The sequence below is a fragment of the Pelobates fuscus genome, chromosome 12, assembly GCF_036172605.1.
Source record: "Pelobates fuscus isolate aPelFus1 chromosome 12, aPelFus1.pri, whole genome shotgun sequence".
In the NCBI taxonomy this organism is placed as follows: Eukaryota; Metazoa; Chordata; class Amphibia; order Anura; family Pelobatidae; genus Pelobates; species Pelobates fuscus.
Window position 1 is genome coordinate 16,730,319 of NC_086328.1, and position 23,654 is coordinate 16,753,972.

At 41.2% G+C, this 23,654-nt stretch overlaps 1 protein-coding gene across 3 annotated transcripts in view; it reads right to left on the reverse strand.

Moving 5' to 3' along the window:
* The window catches only part of LOC134579252 (acyl-coenzyme A diphosphatase NUDT19-like), a 31,927-nt gene that overhangs the window by 2,454 nt on the left and 5,819 nt on the right, over positions 1-23,654 (reverse strand). The window contains exons 1-3 of one of the 3 annotated variants that reach the window (XM_063438470.1): positions 11,422-11,551; positions 8,003-8,860; positions 2,584-2,791 (exon numbers count right to left, since the gene is read on the reverse strand). In XM_063438470.1, the coding sequence (XP_063294540.1) occupies positions 2,584-2,791; positions 8,003-8,737 (943 nt within the window). In that variant the 5' untranslated portion in view covers positions 8,738-8,860; positions 11,422-11,551. Of the gene's footprint in view, positions 1-2,583; positions 2,792-8,002; positions 8,861-9,437; positions 9,518-11,421; positions 11,552-23,654 lie in introns of those variants that run through there. The other 2 variants (XM_063438472.1, XM_063438471.1) reach the window with 2 other exon arrangements.

Genomic DNA, 23,654 nt, shown 5'->3' on the forward strand with positions numbered 1-23,654 from the left:
GCTGCATTAAGAAAGTCATTTAACTCCCTAAATGGCAGAGAATTGAGCGGTGAGAAAGCAGGGGCATGAGCTATACACGAAAACTGCTTCATTAAACTAAAGTTGTTTTGGTGACTATAGTGTCTCTTTAGTATTTTTTGTTTGTTTGTTTTGTTAAATATGTTGGCCTACGCTCTGAAGTTTACTTTAAATTCCTATGAATTCACACTCTCTGGAATAAATCTGTTAGTATGGCTGTCATAAAAGGTACAATTTAAAATCCTTTAACACGTGACCAGTGGCTGTTTTTAAGATGGCGGAGTGCTAAATTTCACCCCTAACCAAGTGAGACCTCATTTACAGTTCAGCACCACAGGCTTGTCATACTTTTTTTTATAATTCTTTTTTTTTATTTGTGCATAGGATATGACAATCAGGCTTGCCGTTCCACAACAGCCCGGGCAAACATTTCAAGACATGGGAAGACAGTTGTATAGCATGTGATAGTACTGCACATTGTTATGAAATAAAACATTGTAGGACAAATAAAATAAGCTAAGCCTACAGTTGCGAAAGTGAGTGATGTATCAGCAGAGTACGCAGACATGTCCTAACATTAGACATAACTAACAATAACAAACGTAGCGTGAGTGTAGGCATGAGATAAATATACAGAAGGATATATGTGCAAGGTTTCACTCGCGTATAGGCTGAAATGAATATATTCTCAGTGTGTATCCAGATGTGATCAGATTAAGCAATATCATGAGAAAAAAATTACAATTACAAACAAAACAAACCACTGAGACACAAATCCCTGGAACATGGACGTCCTGTGTGGTGGGAAACAAAGAGCTTGCTAGACATGTTAGGCAATGAGATGTATCATACAAAATATACTTAAACATGCTATAAAGCAGATAACTGCAAACATTAGATTCCACTGGGTAAGTATAGTGAGCTGCTGCAGCTGAGTGAATAGATCACAGTAGCAGAAGGAAAAAACTGAAGGATAGCAGGCGTTATGTACTGTGAAAACAGCGTTTTAACATCCCAGCTGTGAAAGACAAGGATATGCCACCTAACCGATGCCCCTACTTGCAGCCAAAGTCCGTCACAATCCTCCCTATACAGACAGCCCAGGCTTCGACTGGGGCTCGCAGTTGCAGAACTGTGGTCTTGCACTCCCGGCATCATATTCTGTTCAGGCTGGTCTTGCTGGTGCCAAGGGAGCTTATCTCCTTGCTGGTGAGGTGAGTGGTAGTGGGAACACGGCATTGGATGAAGTAGAGCCGTCCGCCACTGCGGCTTCTTGCACAGTCTCCTGTGCAGCGCCTCTCAGGAAACACATGGGAGATGCTTATGTCTGTGGTAGCGAGCAGCAGGACGGCTCCCGGTGCCCTTTTATAGAGCTTTGCCTAGAGAAAGGTACAGGTGCGGTTGAACGCTATAAGTAGCGGTTCCACACGTGTTGGCTCCAGCGGTGCGGCCATGTTGCACTGCTGTGTAGCAGGGGAGGTGAGTGTGTTAGATCTGTGTGTTATATGCTCCCAGAACCTCCGGCATATCTCATCAAATCTTGCGTTGAAGTGTTCGCTTCACCCCAGGCCCTCTGGGCCCGCTCGGCATGGTTGAGGTTTGTGCATGCTGGCCATCTTGGTCGCGCCACGCGGCTTGCATAGCGGGATAAAGTTTGCCCAGTAGGGACTGGGATATCCCCCACCTGTCCTCCCTGGAAGCTGCCACAAGGCTTGCACACTGCGTCGGGAGATTGGCCGCCTCTTGCCTCTGCCCGCCCGCGCGCGCCAGCCCAGTAGGCCTCAAAGATAAAGGACGTGATTGCTGGTAAGCAGAGTATTCCGGGCCAGATTTATCAAGTTGCACTCTTCTAAATAACAGCTTGCGTGCATTTCGGGACCTCTGTTGTCAGAATGTCAGCTTTAGTCACTGGTTTAAAGTGCGATGTGCCAGAAGCTAGTGGAAAGCACGTCTGGCCATCTTGGAAATCAGGCCCTGCCCCCATTATACTTCTGTTTTATATCACGGCATTAAACAATATTACATAATATATTCACTAAACAAACTATAGTGAACTGCAAAATTAAAGGCTAAAATAATAAATACGTGACTAGAGGAGAGTTAGAAAAGTTGTTGTTTAGTGAATAAGCCCCACAGTCTGCCACTACTAGGGTATGTAAACCATGATCCGGAAATTGGATTCTATAGTGCCATCTAGTGGACAAAATGCCATGATATTTGAGTTGCTATGTTAGTCCAGCAATTAAAACACAAAATAATATGGTATTGCAGTTTCCTTCAATACCTTTATTATTGGACAGAACAGAAATTTGTAGCAATAAGCTTTCAGGACACCTTCTCTTTACTTCCTTGAAACAGAAATACCATTCACTAAAGTGTAAACTGTTTTACATTCAAAGTAAATTTCGCATTTGTGACGAAATTGCCTAAATGGGAAAAATTCTCCCAGCGGGCTGAGTTTTCAGTTTAGTTCTTTTACCCTAAAATTTGATTCACTTTTAATTCACTATATTTTATTGTTCATTAAAAGACAAATCCCTTACTTTGTATTCACGAAAACCGTACCTGGTAATACATGCACCACGCCATCTTCAGCGCTCATGAAGGCCGTCATCCACTGCTCGCAGCCTTCAAGAGCACGCCGCAGACTAAACCTGTGCAATTCATCAATATGGCTCATGTTACACAGCCGGCTTAATTCATAGCACTGAGGGGGTCCAATCGAGATTCTTCGGGCACGATATTCCTCTATAGCTTCCAGGGGAGTCCACCACTAAAATAAATAAACTGTATAAGACACATGGACCATAATATGGCATTGACATTTCTATCAGATGTAAAGGATCTCTAGAAAAATCTTTGATCTATTAAAGAAATACTCTAAGCACCATAACCACTACATGTGCTAAGTGATGAGATACATTCTATTGGTTTCCATGGTGATTGCCCCACACTTTGCTTTTTAGCCCTGAACAGAACCTGTTCTTGCTTTAATAAAATCACTCCCTTTTTTGTTTTAAGTTGTTTATTTAATAATTATTCCTTTCCTGCAGTACAGTATATGAATGCTACCTACTGTAGGGTAACACTTTTCATTTGCATATTTTGCAAAGACTGAAAACATGGATTAATGGATCTATCTATCTATAGGTCACTCCTGCTGAGCGTAGGCGTCTGGTGACTGCGTTTAAGGACTTTCTCCATTGTAGTGTGGACTTAGTCAGGTCCTGGTAGAAAGTCAATTGTGAGTCCTCAAAGAAAAGTGGCGTATTACCCCTTACCGCGGTCGTGATATGTCCCTTGTCTTGGGATAATGAACAGCGAAGAATGACATCTCCAGCAGTAGGTGCGGCAGTTTGTGCTGGTATAGGGAGGCGATATATCCCAGCGAGTATGATTTATTTTATTTTTTTGCTGTGGCAGGTGGTAATATTGAGGCCAGGATTTGCCGTATATAGTGTGGCAGTTCTTAGTTTTCAATCGCTGATGGTATGCCTCTGATCTTCACATTGTAGCAGCGATATCTGTCGTCTTGTGCTGAGAGTTGCAGGGACAGGGCTTGTTGAGTAGTTTGTAGTTGGAGTATGGAGTCCTTCATTGTGGACATCTCACCCCGGATTTCCCTTACATCCCCTTCTGTGGCCTTCATCTTCATGCTTGTTTTGAGAGCAGACAAGTCTGTGGTCAGGAAGCTCTGGATTTCCTGCAGCATAATTTGCAAGTGTTGTAGATCTTGCTTAGTTGCAGGTTATGTACCCCCATTTGCTACTATGATCAACTGCTGAGTTTCTACCTGTGAGGCCAGTGTTCGTGAGGAGGTCGAAAGTGGTAAGTAACAGGCTGCTGGAACTGTTGGGTCCTCCGTGGTTGCCATCTTGGTTGGGGCTTGCTGCTGGAGCAAGGCTCCGATATCTCGCTGGTCGGTCGAGGTGCCTGGCTGGGGTCTCAGCAATCAGTGCCCCATTGCTGGTGTGACGTTAGCGGGTCGGGGCTGCAGTGTCTCTGCCGTTGCGTTTCGGTAGCTTTGGGGTATGCAAAAAGGGCATCGAGCAATGCAGCGGGATCCCCTCCACCTGGACCAGATGTTCAGGAGGCTGGATGGTTTCGAGAAGTAGGGATTTAAGTGGATTTTGCTAAAATATCGGGAGCAGACAGAAATGACGTCTGGTCAGTCTCCCTGTCAAGCTCCATTTAAAAATGTGTACAATTTTATTTTGTTACCTTGTTTTACACATACTCTTTGTGTTATTGGCGCACTTTTAAAGCACCTAAACAAATGGCAAATGTTAACCAGCAATCTGTCTACATATGTACAGGAATGTAACTCTGGTTACTGATATCAGAGGGATTCGCATCACGGGGCTAAGGCTGCTCCAACCCCTAGAAATAGCCCTTCCTATGATTTAAATAGTGGATAAGATTGGCAGTGCCTGCGCTTATCATAGCGCTGCCAATCCCAGACAGGTATCCCTGATAAGAAAAGTCCGGATAGGAGCAACGCAGGGAACTCGAAGTCTGCAAGCTGTTCAAACTCCAAAGATCGGTATAGTCCATAGGAACTATTTAAGTAGATAAGACTTCAACATAAATGATTTAAAGGGACAGGGCTCTCATAAAGTTATTATAATCCTAGCTACGTACATCCTCGATACAACTCTCTTTCTTTGGTTGGACTGATTGATATCCACTACATCAATTATTCAGTTATTCGCTAAACACAAAATGGTAGCAAATTGCAAACTTAAGGCTAAAGTAGTTGATATGGAAAAAAATTAAAAAATAAACTACACCATTATGCGCAACTACGTCATTTCTATTACAACCTCCCAAACCGAGTAGCAATCCACAGAGAACAGACGTGGTTCGAACACCTCTGCATAGCCGACTCTGGGGTAGAGGGTAGAGTTTCAACTATCTACCAACAACTGATCACAGGTGATCACACACGGAACACTGCGTTTAAGAGGCAATGGGAGGAGTTGACGGCTAGAACGTACACCGAAGCACAATGGGAACAGATACTGATCTTACAACACAAAAGTTCCATAAGCACCAAGTATCAGGAGGTCAACTTTAAGCTACTCTCCCATTGGTACAGGACCCCGTCGCTACTGCACAGAATATTTAGGGATACCACAGATGTCTGCTGGAGGTGTGAGTCACATACTGGTACCCTTAGGCACATCTGGTGGGACTGTGCAAGGATCAGGCCATACTGGGAGGACGTACGAAGGGAAATAACGGCTATCCTGGGAGACCTACCGGACTTTAGCATAGAATTGGCCCTCCTTCACTGCACGGAAAGCTCGATAGCCCAATACAAACGATCAATATTGAGGCACCTGCTGAACGCGGCGAAAGCGTCTATACCGGTTAGATGGAAACAAACCCAACCACCGACAACTGCAGAATGGCTACAGAGAGTGGAAGAAATACACACAGCCGAGGCGCGGTACGCGGACCTACTAGGGAGGAGCACCAAACACGTCGAAATTTGGACCCCTTGGTATGTCTACCTATCACGACCAAGACATGGAGGGTCTTAGCGCACGCCACAACCCCTGGGGATTGGGGGGTGCCTGGGCGCACTCTGACACATGTCGCTCTCCACACTCTTCCCCCCCCCCTCTACCCTCCCCACCCTCCCCCCCTTCCTCTTCCCCACTTACTCCATCTCTTCTACCTACCTACATCCATTATGTTTACTCGAGCCCATATGACTTCTCTGAAGGGCATCGCTGGGGCGGCCTGACCTGCGCCTGAGGAGGTCGGGGCGGGGAGGACCCGATCATGCTGAAAGTACGATATACCGCCATGACACGAAGTGATGCGTACTGGCTTGAATCATTGACCTAATAAACTGTCGACCGACGGAGGTAATAAGGAACTGAACATATGGAGAAAATAGTCTCCAAAATATGACTCCTTCGACCGACGGGAGGAAGGGGATGTAGCACCAGATAAGTGACATCATGGGGCGACACAACCCACACCTGACCAGCGGGTTACACTATTAGGCAGACACAACCAAGCTTCTATCTGTCACACACGTGACCCGTGGAACAACTCCGTACCCGAATTCTTGACCATATAACGATCCAACCTACCAAGCGACCAATTTCCCTTCATACACTCAACCTCATAACCCGTAGGACAGGGGTCTCTAATGATGGTCGAGAACACTCTCCTGCTCCACCTGTCACATAATTTCGATACTGAAGCTACATCCTTCATTTAAACTGTCCGATTTATAAGCACAACTCTCCAGAAGACCCTTAGAATAGGGTTCGGAAACGGCTCTTTTTTTTTATTTTTTTTTGCATTTAACCAGTTATTGTTACTGTTATTGAAACTGCTCTAGCTATGAGACAAGCACCCGTCTAAACTTGTTACACTTGTTTATAGCCTATTGATTGACAGCTTTTACGATGCTTGACACATGTGAGATTGCTCAAAAACGATAATGCCTACTGTTTACACTATTGATGTCATTGTTCAACTTGTTTTACAACGCATATATGATGTAGTGGGATAAGCATGTGTTACAGCACTCACTTGAACATCACAATAAAGAATTTACAAAAAAATAAATAAACTACACTATAGTCATAGCTTGGTTATTTTAGTCTAAATTTAGCAATTTATTTGTCAATTCACTACTATTCAATGCTTAGTGAATAATAGTAAAAAATAAAACAGTTGTTGAAGTGTAAAACGCTGATTTAAGCTTTTATGTCAAGTCTTTCAACAGCTGCGGTTTAATATATGATAGGACTTGTATATCAAAAGTAAATCTGGATTAAAGTTTAAAAAAAAATAGTGCAGTTACCATGGAAACCAAAGGTCTGTTCCTGCGGACTGCTCGGTTTACGTATGACCCAATGATCTATGGGCTCTGCTCTAGAAAATGGACTTTGACAAACAAAAAAAACAAAAAAAGCCCGATAAGTTTGCCCATGTCTCAGGTGAAAAGTTCTTCTGAATATCCAAGTGAATCCTAGCAAGTGAGTGGTTTAAATCGTGAAAGAAAACATGAATTAAGCTCCTATAGGCAGCCGCATAGCTTCTATTGGCCTGCCAAGTTGCTTCATTTATGCATTTTCATGACTGAAACTACTCACTAATGTTGACGTAATAGGTTGAATTTATGGGATATGCACAGTACCTTCACTACAAATAATGGGAGGACCTAGAGTGCCTGAATAATGCCAGACACTTTATAGTTTCTGCAGACCTACAGCAAATGAAGACCATTTCAACATATCGTTTTCATGTTTATTTTTTGGAATTCATTTTTTTGCAGTTTATTTTAGTGCAAAATTTCTAAATGTATTAAAGGGGTACTACAGGTACAGGACCATTACAGCTTAATGTGGTGGTTGTGGTGCAAATAGCCTGTGTCTGCAGCTTAGCAATGTAAATGCTGCCTATTCTGAGAAAAAGTCAATGTTAACACTGCTGCCTAATGCAACCTCTAGTGGTTGTCACTTCGACAGCCTCTAGAGCAGGGGTTCTCAACCCAGTCCTCAGGACCCCCTACCAGTCCAGGATTTGGGGATTACCTGGGTGTGTCTAATGTGTTTAGAAAAAGGGGGGAAAAAACACCTTAGACTCTAAGGTGTTTTTTTTTTACTTTTTCTAAACACCTTAGACACACCCAGGTAATCCCTAAACCCTGGACTGGTAGGGGGTCCTTGAGGACAAGGTTGAGAACCCCTGCTCTAAAGGGACATCTTGGGTTAGATCCTTGAAAGACTGCAGGATGGACATCCAGTATCTCCACGTTCTGCATGGATACGCTGAAAGCTCAACAGAGAGAGGTTTTGACTCAATAATACACCTCTATGATGACTGGCACAGTGCAACGATTTGCTACACATGTACACTACCCCCACAATGTTTCTCAGACAACATGGTGGGGCGATCTTTTTTGAATGCACTCTTCGGTGATAGGTCAATAAATGTGATCGGAAAATGCACTCACCTTGAAGGAAGTGACTTCTTTCTGGTCATCACTGGTAGGTGGCCTTTTCTCCAAACAGCAAATGTAGAAAGCTGTATCATAACGTCTGAGACTTGAACTATTGGGTATTAATGGGGTCAGCCAGTTGCTCCACTCATATAGAGCCCAGATGTTCGGCACACAACGCATCTCTTTGCACATCTGGATGAACTGGAAAGGGTTGTCCTGAACCTCCTGTCTCCATTTGGAAAGTAACTCTTGATCATGTTCATAGACCCCCATGGTGTTCTGGATGACTTTCACGTCCGAGTTCTCAGGAACCACCAACAAAATTCCAGATTCTTCAAACGTCTCTCTGATGGCACAGATCCGGAAAGCGACCTCCCCAGGAACCAGAGATCCAAACTGAGTTCTGTCGGTGACAAACATAGGAGGCCTAGTACTGGGGTGCTGTTTCACCAAACCCAGCCCAAAGTTAGGTTGTTGTTGATATCTTTCAAACACCTTTATCCAATCATTGGAAAAGTCTGACGGGTCAACAAGACCGCCTGGGAACACGAAAACATTTGGCATGAACCCACTATTCTGACTGCGCTTCAATAAGAGAACATCATAGTCGAAAGGGGTTTTATTCGGATTTTGTGGCCAGGATTGCTGAACCATATTTTGAATTTTTGGTAATATGTTTCCATGCTGAGAGCCTGCTGCAAGTATCAGAGTAGCAGCTTCTCTCCAATGCTTTAAGGTGTTATTCATCTTGATTTATTTTAATTTAGGAAAGTAATTAATTTCAGTTTAAAAAACAGTGCAAGAGTCCAAATAAAAATGATGTATTAATTGAAGGTATATAGCGGTGTCTGTAGTTACAATGGCTACATCCTATTGGGAGAAATGAAGACAAAATCACTCAAAGAAAAATAATATGCCACAAAAACAAATGTATCTAAACCAATTCAAATTTTAGTCTAAAAATTTAAACAGGTCATTACAGCTGCAATTTGTAGATAAAACAATACAAATAATTTTAAAGAGCCATAACCCAGTAAACACTACAAAAAGACTTCAAGGAACACTATAACATCACAAATACAAATCTGTTTTCCTAACGCCATGAAGCCCTAGTCACTGTTTAGGTGACCAGGAACCCTCGGCCAGGGTTAAAAAGGTGATTTAATTTTTCTCCCTCAACTTGCTGGTCTCTGGCGTTCTGCTTCGCCTCTTTGGCTGAGATTATCAAGATCGATGATCTTAGCCAATCCAATATTTTTCCATAGGAAAGCTTTGGGACCACCACGCAATCCCCATCACATGGGAATCTCTGAGACCATCTGGTAGGAAGAGCAGAGTTTTACACAGCTATTTCATGGAAGTGCATCTAGTGGCCAGCAATGCATTTAGCTGCAGGGCTAAAAAGAGGTTGGGGAGGGCAGAAGAGGTAAGTGTAAAATATACTTACCAGGCACACTCTGGGCATACTTGGCTTCTGCTTAGAAAAGACTATTCAAAAGCATGTACAGTTAGATATTTCACCTGTAGTACAGTACATTCATACATGCCCCCACACGCAAATTAATGGGGGGGAGGGAAGGGTTACGTAATTTGCAACGTCTGCTCTGACAGGCTGGCATACAATGTAAATAAAAATGTAAACTGGTTTGTTTAAGAAAATGAAAACCACACAACAGTGACAGCGCATTTAGGAGCATGGATAAAAGATTAAACTGGGAGGAATGTAACGTTCTAAAACACATATTTGCAAGGTTTAAATATTGTCAACATCTGTTAAATATTGATTTCATATAGTTAAAACTCCTAATCAATGCACCACGACCCTTCTCGGAGCATTCCTTTCAGTTTCTCACTGGCAGGAAGGTATTGAAAATGTGATCAGAGGGCCTCAACCCAGGGACAGAGACAGTGTTGCCAAATCATGATTTCAGTTGAGGACGACAGAAGAACATGGTTTTTGAAGCTGCTGTTTAACTAACATATACTTAAAGTATTTATTTTATTTTCCATAAATGTTCTTAAAGAAACAGTCCAAGCACCAATCAATCTAAGTAGCCGAACCGCTGAGTAGCAGTTTGACCTCTTAGCTGTGGTACGCCTGGGATGGCTACCCACCTTCACTCAGCCTTCTCCAGAGCCAGGAATGTCTGGACCCTACATTAGCTCTCCTGACCTAAGGCCTGCTGTGCAGAGCTGAGAGCTTGTAACTGAGAGGAAGAAGTCAGCGGCCCATGGTGGACCCCTAGTAAGAAGTCAAACTGCTACTGAATGCTTTGGCTACTTAAATTGGGGAACAATTGGGGCTTTAATGGCACCATAACCACTACAGCACAATGTTGTGGCTATGGTGCGTCGAATATTCCTTTAAATTATATTATTATAAGTAACAGCCAAACGGCATTCTCAAGGCTATTCCACAATGGGTATTGTACTGCGTCACGTATGTGAAATACATTATATTATAAATATAATATATTCCAACTGGAACCCCAACAGTCGCCATTAGCCTTGCTTCTCAACTCCAGTCCTGTCCTCGCCTACGAGAGTTGAGACCATCAGTTTACCAGAAAAGATGTCTTTCAGTGCGTTCTAATACAATATACATGCTGTAAACTTGCCAAGCATTTTCAATACCGGGGTTCCTTCTTACTAACTATACACTCTAACTTCCCAGCTATTTACATTAAAGCAACCAACAACAGTAGGTCTCTAATCTAGAGTTGAGAGATGTTTTTTTTATGACATAACTTTAACAAGTGGATGAGTTTTACATGAAGGGTGCTGCCGTTAAACAGGCAGAGATCATACAGGTATGTAATGGAATTTGACAATTACGCAAAGAAAAATGCTCGTAAAACTACCATGATTAGTCAATTTAATTCCCTCCTGCTGGGTTAGAATGTGACATACTGTGGGGCAGTGCTTTTCCTGTACTCAGAATAAAAAAAATTAAGTGTCAAAGAAAGCAAGGCTCTCAACTTTGCTTGTAGTTAGACACGCTATAAAACATAGGACTCTTAACTATTTATTTTCTCTGTGCTATGTAAAATTCATTTTTAGAAAAAAGAAAGAAAATACAGTTTATGGCAAGAAATATTTGGGTACTGAGCCCATTTTTCCTTCTAACATAAAAAAAACCAAAAAAAAAAACCCAGTCCCTTAGCCACCGATGTGATAAAGCGTTCGTTTCAACTTCACTTTGTTACCTTCCAACCTTACATGGCTTTACATTGCTATGGGATCAGAAACTTTATTTGCACTGAATCTCTCTTCTGTTATTAAGAAGGTTAACACATTTTATAAACTGAACTAAAAGGTACGTGTTTTAATATATATATATACACACACACACACACACACACACACAGAGAGTGTTATTATGCACTTTGTATTACAATGTTATATATAAAGACAGACAGAGTATCTCCTACCATTGAAATGTCACACTGCAGGCAGCCATTGACAGTGACGTCTAAAAAAGGACTACAACTCCCGTGATGCACTGGGGCTGTCAGCAGCCTGCTGGTAGGAAGCCTTTATCCAGGAGGCTGTGGGTGTCACAGTCAGTGTAACACACTGTGCGACACGAATGGATTCGCAAATACATATTTTTATTTATAAATAAAAAAAAAAGTTCTAAACCTGGGTGGTCAATAATGCACAGCCCCCCCGTGTGGCTCGGAGGAGTCACTGCAGGCTGTCCATGGTTTATGGTCACATTATACATGTAGGAGCATTAGGTTTTTCCTGGCTGACTGGCTGGCTGGGCATGATGGGCGTTCGTTGTAGTTCTAATTATCAGCTCACACTTTGGGACATTTCATATAATTAACCTTTTTCATTAGAAAATTTATTATTTTAAAAATATATATTTTTTAATCTATTTTGCTCCAACAGTTCTTGGCATTCTATATACCTAGTTAATACAAAACAAGGGATCCAGATACCTTAGAGAAGATTAACGTTTGAAAATGAAAACCCTATAAAGGTGCCACTACTGTAGCAATGACTCCACTTAAAGCAAAAAGGATCTACGTTACAACTGGCTGAGAATGGTGAGAGTTACAGTCCCAGAAATATGACATTTGCTAGCCCTTTAATTTCTCATACCCCTAATGGTTTCTAGCAAACCTCTAAACTTGCAGCTAAAACGTCAGAATTCAGTGACATTTGGGTTTTATTTGGTAAAGAAAAAGAAAATTCTCTGAGTGAGCTACTAATGGGCACAGATGGGGTTCAATCAGCTAAAAGCATATTGTAAACGTATTTAAACATTTTAGACCAAAATAGCTGATTTGGAAATAATCCTCCAATTCAGCGCTCATTACAGATTAGTTATTTAGATTGAATTTTGCAGTTTTGTTTTCAGTTCACCATAAAAAAAGGAAGAAATTAGGCTAAAATACTTTATTTATAAAAAAAAAAAAAAAAAAAAATCTGCAACTCCGCTATTGTCACAACTTGCCTATTTGAGCCTTTATTTTTCAGTTTTCAGCAATTCACTGCATAGTGAATAGCCCCCTCCGAGGGTCTTCTGACTGGCTGAGGAAGATGGTAGTGATAGATAAAGGACTGCTGTTTACCAGTACTGAGGTCATCAGGTCAAGGAAGGGTTAGGAATCCTGGCTGGATTATAATTCCCACAATGCTGAGCCAGTGTGCTCTGCATTCCTTGCACTGGGTGTACTTACATCTACAGAAGGAATCCTGCTAGATGTGGTTTTCATTTCCTGAACAAATGAAAAAGCAATATCACACTCTGTGCTCACATTTATTCACATGGCACCAACCTGGTATCTCCCTTCAAAACCCACATACAATAGGCCTCCATCTTACATGTATAGCGCCCACTTTATATAAACAATGGATGGTGCACCATGTACAACATATAGTTGGCACCTAAATCACAAACAGCAGTCTCCTGGCATTGAACACATATAACATATAACCCATATAACAAATCCATTGTACCAACATCACATACACAGTGCCCACAGCAACTAGATGGCACCAATATCACAGACATGGCACCGGTAGCAGCCATTTTCTGTTTTTCAAACACGCACTCACATAACAGACAGTCACACTACTCATCACGCATACAACCATGTCATAAATTGCATTACATTTTATTAATATCACGTTTGGCACCCATATTACATACACGCCATCATAGCTAAATAAAATTCCAAGAGCCTATTTCACACGACACACACAGACTCCCACATTACGGGCATTTACAAGTAAAAACAAACAAACACGCACACAATACACACACATCCGGTATGCCGCCAATTATTGTCTGTGGTGGTGAAAACATGGCACCCATTGTTGCCTTCATTTTTGTCTGTGTAAGTTTTCTAACCATTTTAATATATATTAATAAATATACATTAATCATATTAATATCCTGCTGTGGAAGACAGGAAGTCTGGCGATTTGAATGACATTAAGCCAGCAGATGGCACAGAGGGAGGTCACAGGGGATGAGGTTTATCTGTTAATTGCTCTTCTGGCGGTTATATATATATACATATAGATCCTCTCTAGATACTTATATTCATGCAAATTTATTCATAGTAACCCTTTATAATGGACATGATCTCCTTATCAACTGCTGAAGCACCAAATGCCTGAGTACAAACGCATCTTTAGCACAAGGTGATAGGAGCCAAGGGTTAAAAACTGTGGTTTAGGAAGGATTTGCCACCTGTACCCAGGGCTTGGAGACACCGGTATCAACACGTATGCAGACAGCAACCATATTGTCTTGTTATTTAGTTCGTCCTTCCACTTAGGAGCGAGGGACAGGTTTATGTACTAAAGGGAGAATTCAAACTGAATTTCAAATTTAAGGCCAAAGTAGCCGATGTGACATCATAGAATGTTTCGTCTATTTTGACCTTAAGTTTGAAATTCTCGTTAAATTCTAATTTTATTAAATAAACTTGAAAGAATTGAGGTATTTATTTATTTTAAAGCGGGCTATGTTTGCATATAATGTCAGACTCCTTTGGCCACTCACCGTTTAAAGAATAAAGCCCATGAACTGACATTATTTCAAGACAGTTTTCTGTAGCGGATCGAAAGACGAATTGTAAAGTTTAGGCAAAAATAATCAATCGGTGACTGCAGTAGAGATGGAGAATTTGTCCCAGTCACCTACTCTGTCCTAAAGTTTGCAATACAATTTTACAATTCACTACAATCTGACGTTTAGCAAATAAACCCCTTTGAATAACCCTGTGTGACCGGAATTCCTGTACTTTAGCACAAGCTGAACCCGTGAGGGCATCACGTATCTGTTAATCCCACTTTTACTGCGTGTTTATCGTGGTGAATGACTACACACATGCTGGACTCCCACCTCTGTCCATCCCTGAGCCAGCATTAAAGGCCTAGTCTAATCGTATTAGGAGAGAAAGCATTTAGGAACCTCTAATCCAATGGGCTATCATGATGACTTTTTACGTAACGACAATCTGTGAAGGGTAAAGTGTGGAGCTGGAGACAGAACTCGGTCGCTTTGGCATATATTTCTCAAACACAATTATTCTCTAGAGTGTGAATTGTCAGGGATTTAAAGGAAATGCACAGTGCATGTATATTTATAATGTAGATAACCTGAAGAAATCTTTGAAGTTTGGCTATTCTCGCCTGAAATGTGAAATTCACTTACAAGGTTATAAACTAAAATGAGAATTCAAAGAGCATTTCAAATTTAAGGCCAGAGTCGCCGAAAGCATAGCAGATTCAGAGGATATTTCCAATTTGACCTTAAATTTTCACTTCAGTGAAAAAATCCTGTTTGACTTCAGGGCTATTCACATTGTAGTAAACAACCCTTTAAAAGAGTTTTTTTTTTTTTTTTTTTTTTTAATAACCGTAAGAGCAACATATGTTTTTAAATGTTTTATTCTATTGCACCAACTGACAGCATTGTATATTTTTATAATTGTGCTACCTGTTACAAATCGTCATCACCATTTAGTGAAAAAGCCACTGTTAAATCTGCCCTGTAGAAAGATAGAAGAAAACTATTTGTTAAAATTATATCTAGCACACCATATATTGCTGAATCTTTTCAATTTGATCTGTCACTTTCAGGGGTCCTTACATATTTTGCAAAGACCCCCGAAGGTGACGTTTCTGGTTAAGGCTTCTGCCAGGAGCCGGGAGAGTACGACACTGAAGTCTATGGAGGATCCACTAAGAAGATATCAGAATCCCACAATTACGACGGCTGCTGGGATTGGACAAAAGTTGGTGGCAGAGTTCCAAGTGTCTTATGGCATCTTCAGAAATTTCAGTAAATTAGTATTTTCTAAAGATTATCCCTTTTTGAAATACTCGGAAGTGACATAGTTGCGTTTATCTTTCTTCAACCCATATCATTATGACTCCTCTCCAGTTCCTATATACTAGGCGAACCGTGTACGGTTTTAGCAAAATAAATATCAGTTGACACTGCAATGCTATAGCCAATTTAACTATAAAATCTGATGCCTACATTGATAGAATATTTAATTAATAAAAGTGTCCACTAGCTATTCTACTTTTAACGTTCGTGTTTTTCGTACGTGATTCACTTAAGTTTCAATTTTCTATGTCTGCTATTTGGAATCTAATCAAGTAAATAGTATCTGTTTTTTATCTTTGATCTTTTTTTTCGTACCACTAGAACTAGTTTATGCTTTTGGGAAATATTTTCTGTTGAATATTTACTCTATTGGGGGTAATATTGTTGGTATTGTGCCCTCTATCTCGAGGCCTGATCCAATCTATCTATAAATATCAGTTGACTTGTTCTTAGCACAGTGCATTCTGGGATTGAATATATAGATAGCGGTTTGTTATGGTTCAGTCTCCGCGGTAGAAATAAAGCAACGGATTTTCAGCGATAAAAGGCTCCCATGGTCCTTAACCCAGGGCTTGACAAATCACAGGCACCGGGTTGCCATGGCGACTAGAAAATTCACCCTGGCGGCTGAGTGTGTGTCACCCTGATCAGCGGCTGCGTAACCAGCATTCCCGTATCCCCATGGCAGCTGACTGAGGCAGAATGGAGCAGGCAAGCAAGGGAGCTGTAACCTCCTTGCTCCGTTCCCTCTTGCGCACCCTGCAGTGTTGCCGGAATATGATGCATCACTAAACAGCACGTGAGGGAGCAGAGCAAGAACACTTTGAAAATTTCAGGAGCCCAACTGAACCCCAGGGTAAGGATCCACTCCAGCTCTCCCAATGGTAGGGAGGCTGGGTGGACTTAAAAAAATAATAATTTGAGAATATGTGTGTGTTTGTGTGCAGCATTAGACTGAGAAGCACCTTCCAGTAGATGTTACTAGGTAGCAATGTAAACACTGCTATTTCTCTGAAAAGGCACTGTTTACATTGAATAGCCTGCAGGGAATTTTGTCGCTGAAAATGAAAATGCCATGCCCTATCTACTTAGTAGATTTTTGACAAGAGTCACAGAAGGTCATGAATAGCTGCTGGTCTGCTTATTATGTACCTGTATTATACACCAATGGCACATCAATCTAAGCAACATTACACTCTTTAAACACCAAATTGTAGTAAATGGAAAAAAAAGCAAATTGCTAAATTAAGGCAAAAAATAGCGATTCGGAAAAGTTTGGCTCAGCAACAGATTGTCTATTTAAAGGGACATTATAGTCACCAAAACAACTGTAGCATAATGAAGCAGTTTTGGTGTATAGATCATGCCCCTGCTGTCTCTCTGCTTAATTCTATGCCATCTAGGCGTTAAATTACTTTGTTTATGCAGCCATAGTCAAACCTTCATTCATGTGACTTACACAGCCTTCCTAAACACTTCCTGTAAAGAGTCATCTAATGTTTACACTTCTTTAATTGCCAATTCTGTTTAACCCCTTCCTGACCTTGGACGTACCAGGTACATCCAACAAAAAGCGGTCGTTAATGACCTCGGATGCATCTGGTTTTGTAGTGTTTCTGAAAGTTACAGGGTGAAATATAAGGCTTGATTTTCATTTTTTTCACATTAAAATTTTCCAGATTGGTTATTTTACCTTTGAGAGCGTATGGTAGCCTAGGAATGAGAATAACCCCCATGATGCCATACCATTTTCAAAAGAAGACAACCCAAAGTCATGCAAATGGGGTATGTTCAGTCGTTTTTAGTAGCCACTTTATCACAAACACTGGCCAAAGTTAGCGTTCATAATAGTTTTTTGCATATTTAACACACAATATAAATGCTAACTTTGGCCAGTGTTTGTGACTAAGTGGCTACTAAAAAAGACTGGACATACCCGATATTGAATACACTGCATAGGCGTGCGCACGGGGTGTGCCGGGTGTGCCTGGGCACACCCTAATCCCCGCGGCACGCGCTATGTATTGAGACCGGCAGGGGAGATCTCAGGATCTCCCCTGCCGGCTCATGCAGAGCCGGCGCTATCCGAGCGCCGGCTCTGCTCTCAGCCTCCCCTCACCGGCTCACAGGCAGTGAGGGAGGCAGGAGAGGACCCGGGGAGCTATTGCCAGCAGCTCTGCCGGGTTCCTCTCGCGAGATCTGAGCGTTGCCGCGGCAACGCTCAGATCTCGCGTGAGTGAACTCTAGCCCTGCGGGTCTAGAGTTCACTCTCCACTGGACCACCAGGGAAGGATGGCAGCAGCAGGATCCCCCCTCCCAGGCATAAGGTAAGAAGCAGCAAAACAAAACAACTACGTTGTTAAGTGTAAAATATCAATTACTTAACTTCAATTAGTCTGTAGCCTCCCACGATCGTTAACCACCAAGAAACGATCATATATATGTATAGAACCACAAGCAGAAGTGGGATACGGCTGTACAGTCTATATAGGGAACATACAAGGAAAAAAACAATAGTGTGATACAGTATATACAGTAAAAATGTGCGCTAAAATGGATGCACTCACGAGATAGTAAAGGTAAAACAGCATTCAAGGTGCCTCCCCAGGGAGTATGGGGGGATGCTGGTATCCTTCGGTAGTGTCTAGCAGCCAAATGGGACACAGGACTCCAGGTGAGTAATGGTAGAAAATATTTGTAGCTTTATTTTCTTTAAAAGGTGATACAACACCAAGCAGATAAAATATAAAAGTGCAGCAGTAGGTCCAACGCGTTTCGTTCAACACAGGAACTTCGTCAGGGACCGCACAGTAAAACAAATCAACAGCAATATTGCAGATTGTAAAAAATACACATCCTACTCACCCTAACAATAATCACTATAAATAGGGCTAATCCCAATGTCCCATTGGTCCTAATTGTGGGGGGTGTCTTCCAGGCTGCTCTCCATTGGTCAAGGGATAGTATCATCCAGCTGATTCCATTTTCGGCATTTCAATGCCCAGAAAACGAGCGCGTTTTTTTCATACGCCGGAACCGGAAGTAGACGTTTTCTTTCACTTCCGCGTTCCACATGCGTTCCACGTGCGTTCCACATGCGTTCCAAGGGCAGTCCGCACATGCTCAGTGGGTATTACACAACTATCTCAATCGAAAACATCCTAATGCATTTAAAAAGGCCCTTAAAAGCTCAAAACATAACTAAAGGTGCAATTAATCTCTAGAAGGAGAAAAAATAAATTAATATGTGATATACAAACATAATTAATTACTTGAGTGAACTTGAACTTGTCATGTGACAAAATTAAACATTAAACATTATACTTCTGGTGTCTGTAATTCTATGGAAATAGCAAACACTTTCTCTGTAAATCTATTTAAAGTGACAGACTCTTCATAAATTTCTATAAACCTCTTCTTTATTGAGGATATTGTCATAATAAACCCCTCCATAGGTTTATTTTAAAGTGACACGCACCTTATCTCCAAAAACCTGTTTGAAGTTATAGATTCCTCCGTGAATCAGTAAAGGTGACAAGCACCTATTACAAAAATTACAAAAATTATTCGAGTGACTCATGCCTGATAGGCTAAAAAAATAATCCACTAAAAAACCATAACCTATAAATTTTACAAATGTTCCCTGAATATTATTAGTTAAGGACATTATAAATACCTAATTAGTACACATAACTATATAATATAAACTACGTAAGTTATTATTATTGTTTCATATATGCTATCTTGATCTGTTTTTTATCCTAATTATATTCTTTGGTCTCATACATATGCACCAAAAATAGATCACTCTCATTGTCCCATATCATCAAAAGAAAAAGAAAAAAAAAAAAAAGAGAAAAAAGAGAGAATAAAAAGGGTTATCCCCAGGCCAGAGGGAGTCCACATTAACCTGTCCCTAGTAACCTATATGATTAATTGGTACTCTTTTGTCTAGAGGAAGGGTACTCCCTTTAAAAAGAAATTATAGAGAGAAGAGTAATCGTAACGGTTACTCCAAAAAACACACAAGATCTATCCCAATATTTAAGCCCCTGGGTTCCAGGGTCTTTAACTTGTGTATCCAGAAGGTTTCCCTCTGGGACAGCTTCTTAACTCTATCCCCTCCCCGCCAATAGGGCAGAACATGCTCGATCCCCATACATCGAAACTCTTTAAATGAAAAAGAAGGACAGCTGGAGCAGTGGGCGGAGACTGAATGAGTAACAAGTCCCTTACGTATATTGTTCAGGTGTTCCAAGATTCTAACTTTAAGAATACGTTGTGTCCGTCCCACGTACTGTTTGCCACACGGACACTGCAGTAAATATACTACATGGTCCGTGTGGCAACTGATAGGTGATTTAATCCCAAAGGATTCTCCAGTAACACAACTGCCGAATTCCTTGGTTCTTTCCATATGGGCAGTGGTGCAGGCTTTACAGCTATTGCATCCTCTGAAACAACCTGAATCAGGAGGTCCAATAGATCTGTTGGTTTTAATCGCATAGCTGGGCGCTAGCATGTTCTTAAGGTTCTTATTTCGCTTAAAAATCACTGTTGGACGTTCAGATAGAGAACTGCCCAAAATGGGGTCCTGTTGTAAGATAGGCCAGAATTCAGTTAAACTTCTTTTTATCTTAAGATGATCGGTATTGTATTGAGTTACAAAGGAAGATCTGAAATTACCCCTCCCTCCTGTCCCTGGTGGTTTGTCCTCCAAAAGTTGGCTTCGTTCTAAAGAGCCTATGGAACGGATCTCTTTCTCTAGGGTGTTTTTGTTATAGCCCCTCGCACACAATTTGTTCTTTATATGTGTGGACTGGGTATGGAAATCATGTGGGCGGGAACAATTGCGCTTAAGTCTAGTGAACTGGCTACGCGCTATGCCTTTAAGCCACGGTTAAGGTAAGGTAAGAAGGGAGGGGGGATAACTGATCTGCCCCCACCTCCACTGGACCACCAGGGAAAGCAGCAAGGAAAGATCCCCCCTCCCTACATAAAGTAAGAAGGGAGGGGGGATATTAAGTAATGTACCTCCACCCCCCCACAATCACCCACACACACAGCACCCACACACAGCACCCACACACATACAGCACCCACACACATACACATCACCCACACACATACACAGCACCAACACACATACACAGCACCAACACACATACACAGCACCCACACACACATAGCACCCACACACACATAGCACCCACACACACATAGCACCCACACACACATAGCACCCACACACACATACAGTACCCACACACACAGCACCCTCACAAACACACAGCACTCTCACACACATTACACAAACAGCACTCTCACACTCACACAGCACACTAACAGTACCCTCACAAACACAAACAGGACCCTAACAAACACACACAGCACACTACCAGTACCCTCACACACAAACATCACCCTCACACACAGTACATTTACAGCACCCTCACAAGTGCACACACAAACAGCACCCTGACACACAGTACATTCACAGCACCCTCACAAGCACGCACACACAAACACCCTCACCCACATAGTACACTACCAGCACCCTCACACACACATCACACTAACAGCACCCTCACACAGCACACACACAGCTTTGTGTCTGTGTGTGTATATATGTGTATATATATATACACATATATACATACATATATATATATATATATATATATATATATATATATATATATATGCCGTGTGTGCTTGTGCTTTAGGGTGCACACCCTAATGCAATAGGCTGCGCACGCCTATGATACCCTGGTTGTCTACTTTAAAAAAAAATGTACATGTGAGGTGCGATTCAGAGATTTATGACAGATAACAGTGTTACATTTTGAAAATAAATATTTTGAAACAGCAATGTCCTACTTGTACTTATAGCCCTATAACTTGCAAAAAAAAAAGCTAAGAACATGTTAAAATTGGGTATTTCTAAACTCAGGACAAAATGTAGAAACTATTTAGCACGGGTGTTTTTTGGCGGTTGTAGATGCACAACAGATTATGGGGGTCAACGTTAGAAAAAGTGTGTTTTTTAAAAGTGTTTCATCATATTCTATAATTTGTTTTATAGTATATGATATGATGAAAATAATGGTATCTTTAGAAATACTTTTTAATGGTGAAAAAAAACGGTATATAATATGTGTGGGTACAGTAAATGAGTAAGAGATAAATTACAGCTAAACAGAAACACAGCAAAAATTTAAAAACAGCCCTGGTCCTTAATAGTAAGAAAATTGAAAAACGTTCTGGTCACTAACAGGTTAATTTACAATTTATTATATTGGAAGCATAATTAAGATGGAGTGCCGTACCCCCCACTGCGCCAATTTGGCTAGGGTGTCCTAAAAAATGCCCAAATTCCTTGTCAATCTCTCACGATTCCCAGTTAAAGGAAGTTTCCATCCACCATAACCAGTACAGAGAGCTGTATGTTTTATGGCGCCAGAAGTGCTTTGGCGCTCTCTCAGTTAGTAGCCAAACCATTTTAGAACCTAGGATCTGCTGGGCAAAACTCCTTCTTTCCTTGACAGTCAGAAGCTCTCTGCCTGAGCTAAGTCCGCCAGTGCAGCTGACACTCTCCGCCGATAAGCTAATGGAAGCTCCAAGCAGGAGCAGGAAGCGGAGCCAAGTTTACCCCAGGTAAAAAGTCTTACATTGCGGAAGAGCGAGTAATCTTTTGGCACCATAACTACTACAGCGCTCCTTTAAGTAGATAAACCTCATGTTGTGAGAACACTGGATGTTTACATTTTTTAATGACTTTATCTACAAAGCACCATCATACACACAATGAATAAAGATGAACGTGTTCAGATGTCTGATTCAGACAGTTTCCTGGAACCTAAAGATTTTAGATCGTGTTATCTGTGTGAGCAGTTTAATATAAACATCTCCTGAAAGCATGCAAATTAAGGAAAAATAAAAACCATTTACAGAGACACGGTGTTGAATAGTTTTATTTTATATTTTTTACAGGCAGCGTGGTTTTATTCACAGAGGTACCGGCTAGATATGAAATACAGGCACACAAAAAACATTACACAGAGTATTTGTGAAAAACCTCGCTGACAGATACATTTAAAATCACAAAATAAAAAAAATCATCAAGATGCAAACTATACATAAGGCAGTTAAAGTGACACATACTTGCAGGTTGCATGAAGTATGACACTCATAAAAGGTTTGTTAGTGACAGCAAAGTACCTTAAAATTAGACAAAGGATCTAGGACTACAGCTCCCATGATGCTTTACCAGCCAAAAAGGGTCACTATAAGCCCCATAACAGCTATGGATTCTTGTAAAGGTCTTGGTTCAGAGAGTACCCTGCACCCACTCTCACGTCGGACAGAGGCTTAGAACGGCAGAGATTGACAAATATTGTGGAAAATATAACACAGCCTTTTAGATGTGTCAGTCAGTCCTGGGTCATGCAGACGGGTGTATATCGACAGCAATTACAGTATGGGTGTGATCAATTTAGAAAGCAGTTGTTAGACTCTTATGTGGCAACTGGAAATATTGCTGGGGAATAGACTACTTAACCCATAAACCCCTGCTGGACAGGGATGCAATAAATAGGGGACCATTTTTACCCCACTGATTCCCTTTAAGGCATGCAAAGCATGGTGGGAATTATAGTTCTCCAATACATGGGGTGTTTCTATTGGTTAGTCCTGCACTTGCCATAACATTCAACGATTGCGCCAACAAAATAAAGCCATCCATTCACTACACATGCATTTTTTTTGTTCCCAAAGGTGAATCAGATATTTAGACAAAAACACAACATCCCCACTTATATTTTTGATTATTTAAAAACATAATAGTTATTAGCATCTGGATAAAAAAATAAAAATAATAATAAACAAAATGGCACAGGCTTATCAAGGAGATGCAAAATAAAATTAAACCTATTCTCTACCAGCAGGAATTCCCATTCTATAGTGGTTTAAACATGGCACTTGCCAGAATACTGTACACCGCATGCTATTGGCTATACATCTTGTGATATATAACCAGATCAGGTTAGGGAAATGGCAGGGATTAACCAGGGAATGGCCAATTTCAGGCCAAAGTAGTTGATCCAGATAATTTCCTTTTGTATTCAGAACAATTCACAATTAATGAAGATCTATGTGTACATACATAAATGCATGGCTGCTCTGGCACAGCCTGGCACCTGATGCAAATTTTGAATGTCTCAGGATACTGTGTTTAGGCTCGGAATGAGCTTACTTGGAGTAACAAAATCATATTTGATGTTCACAGGTCATCTCGGGGTCTAA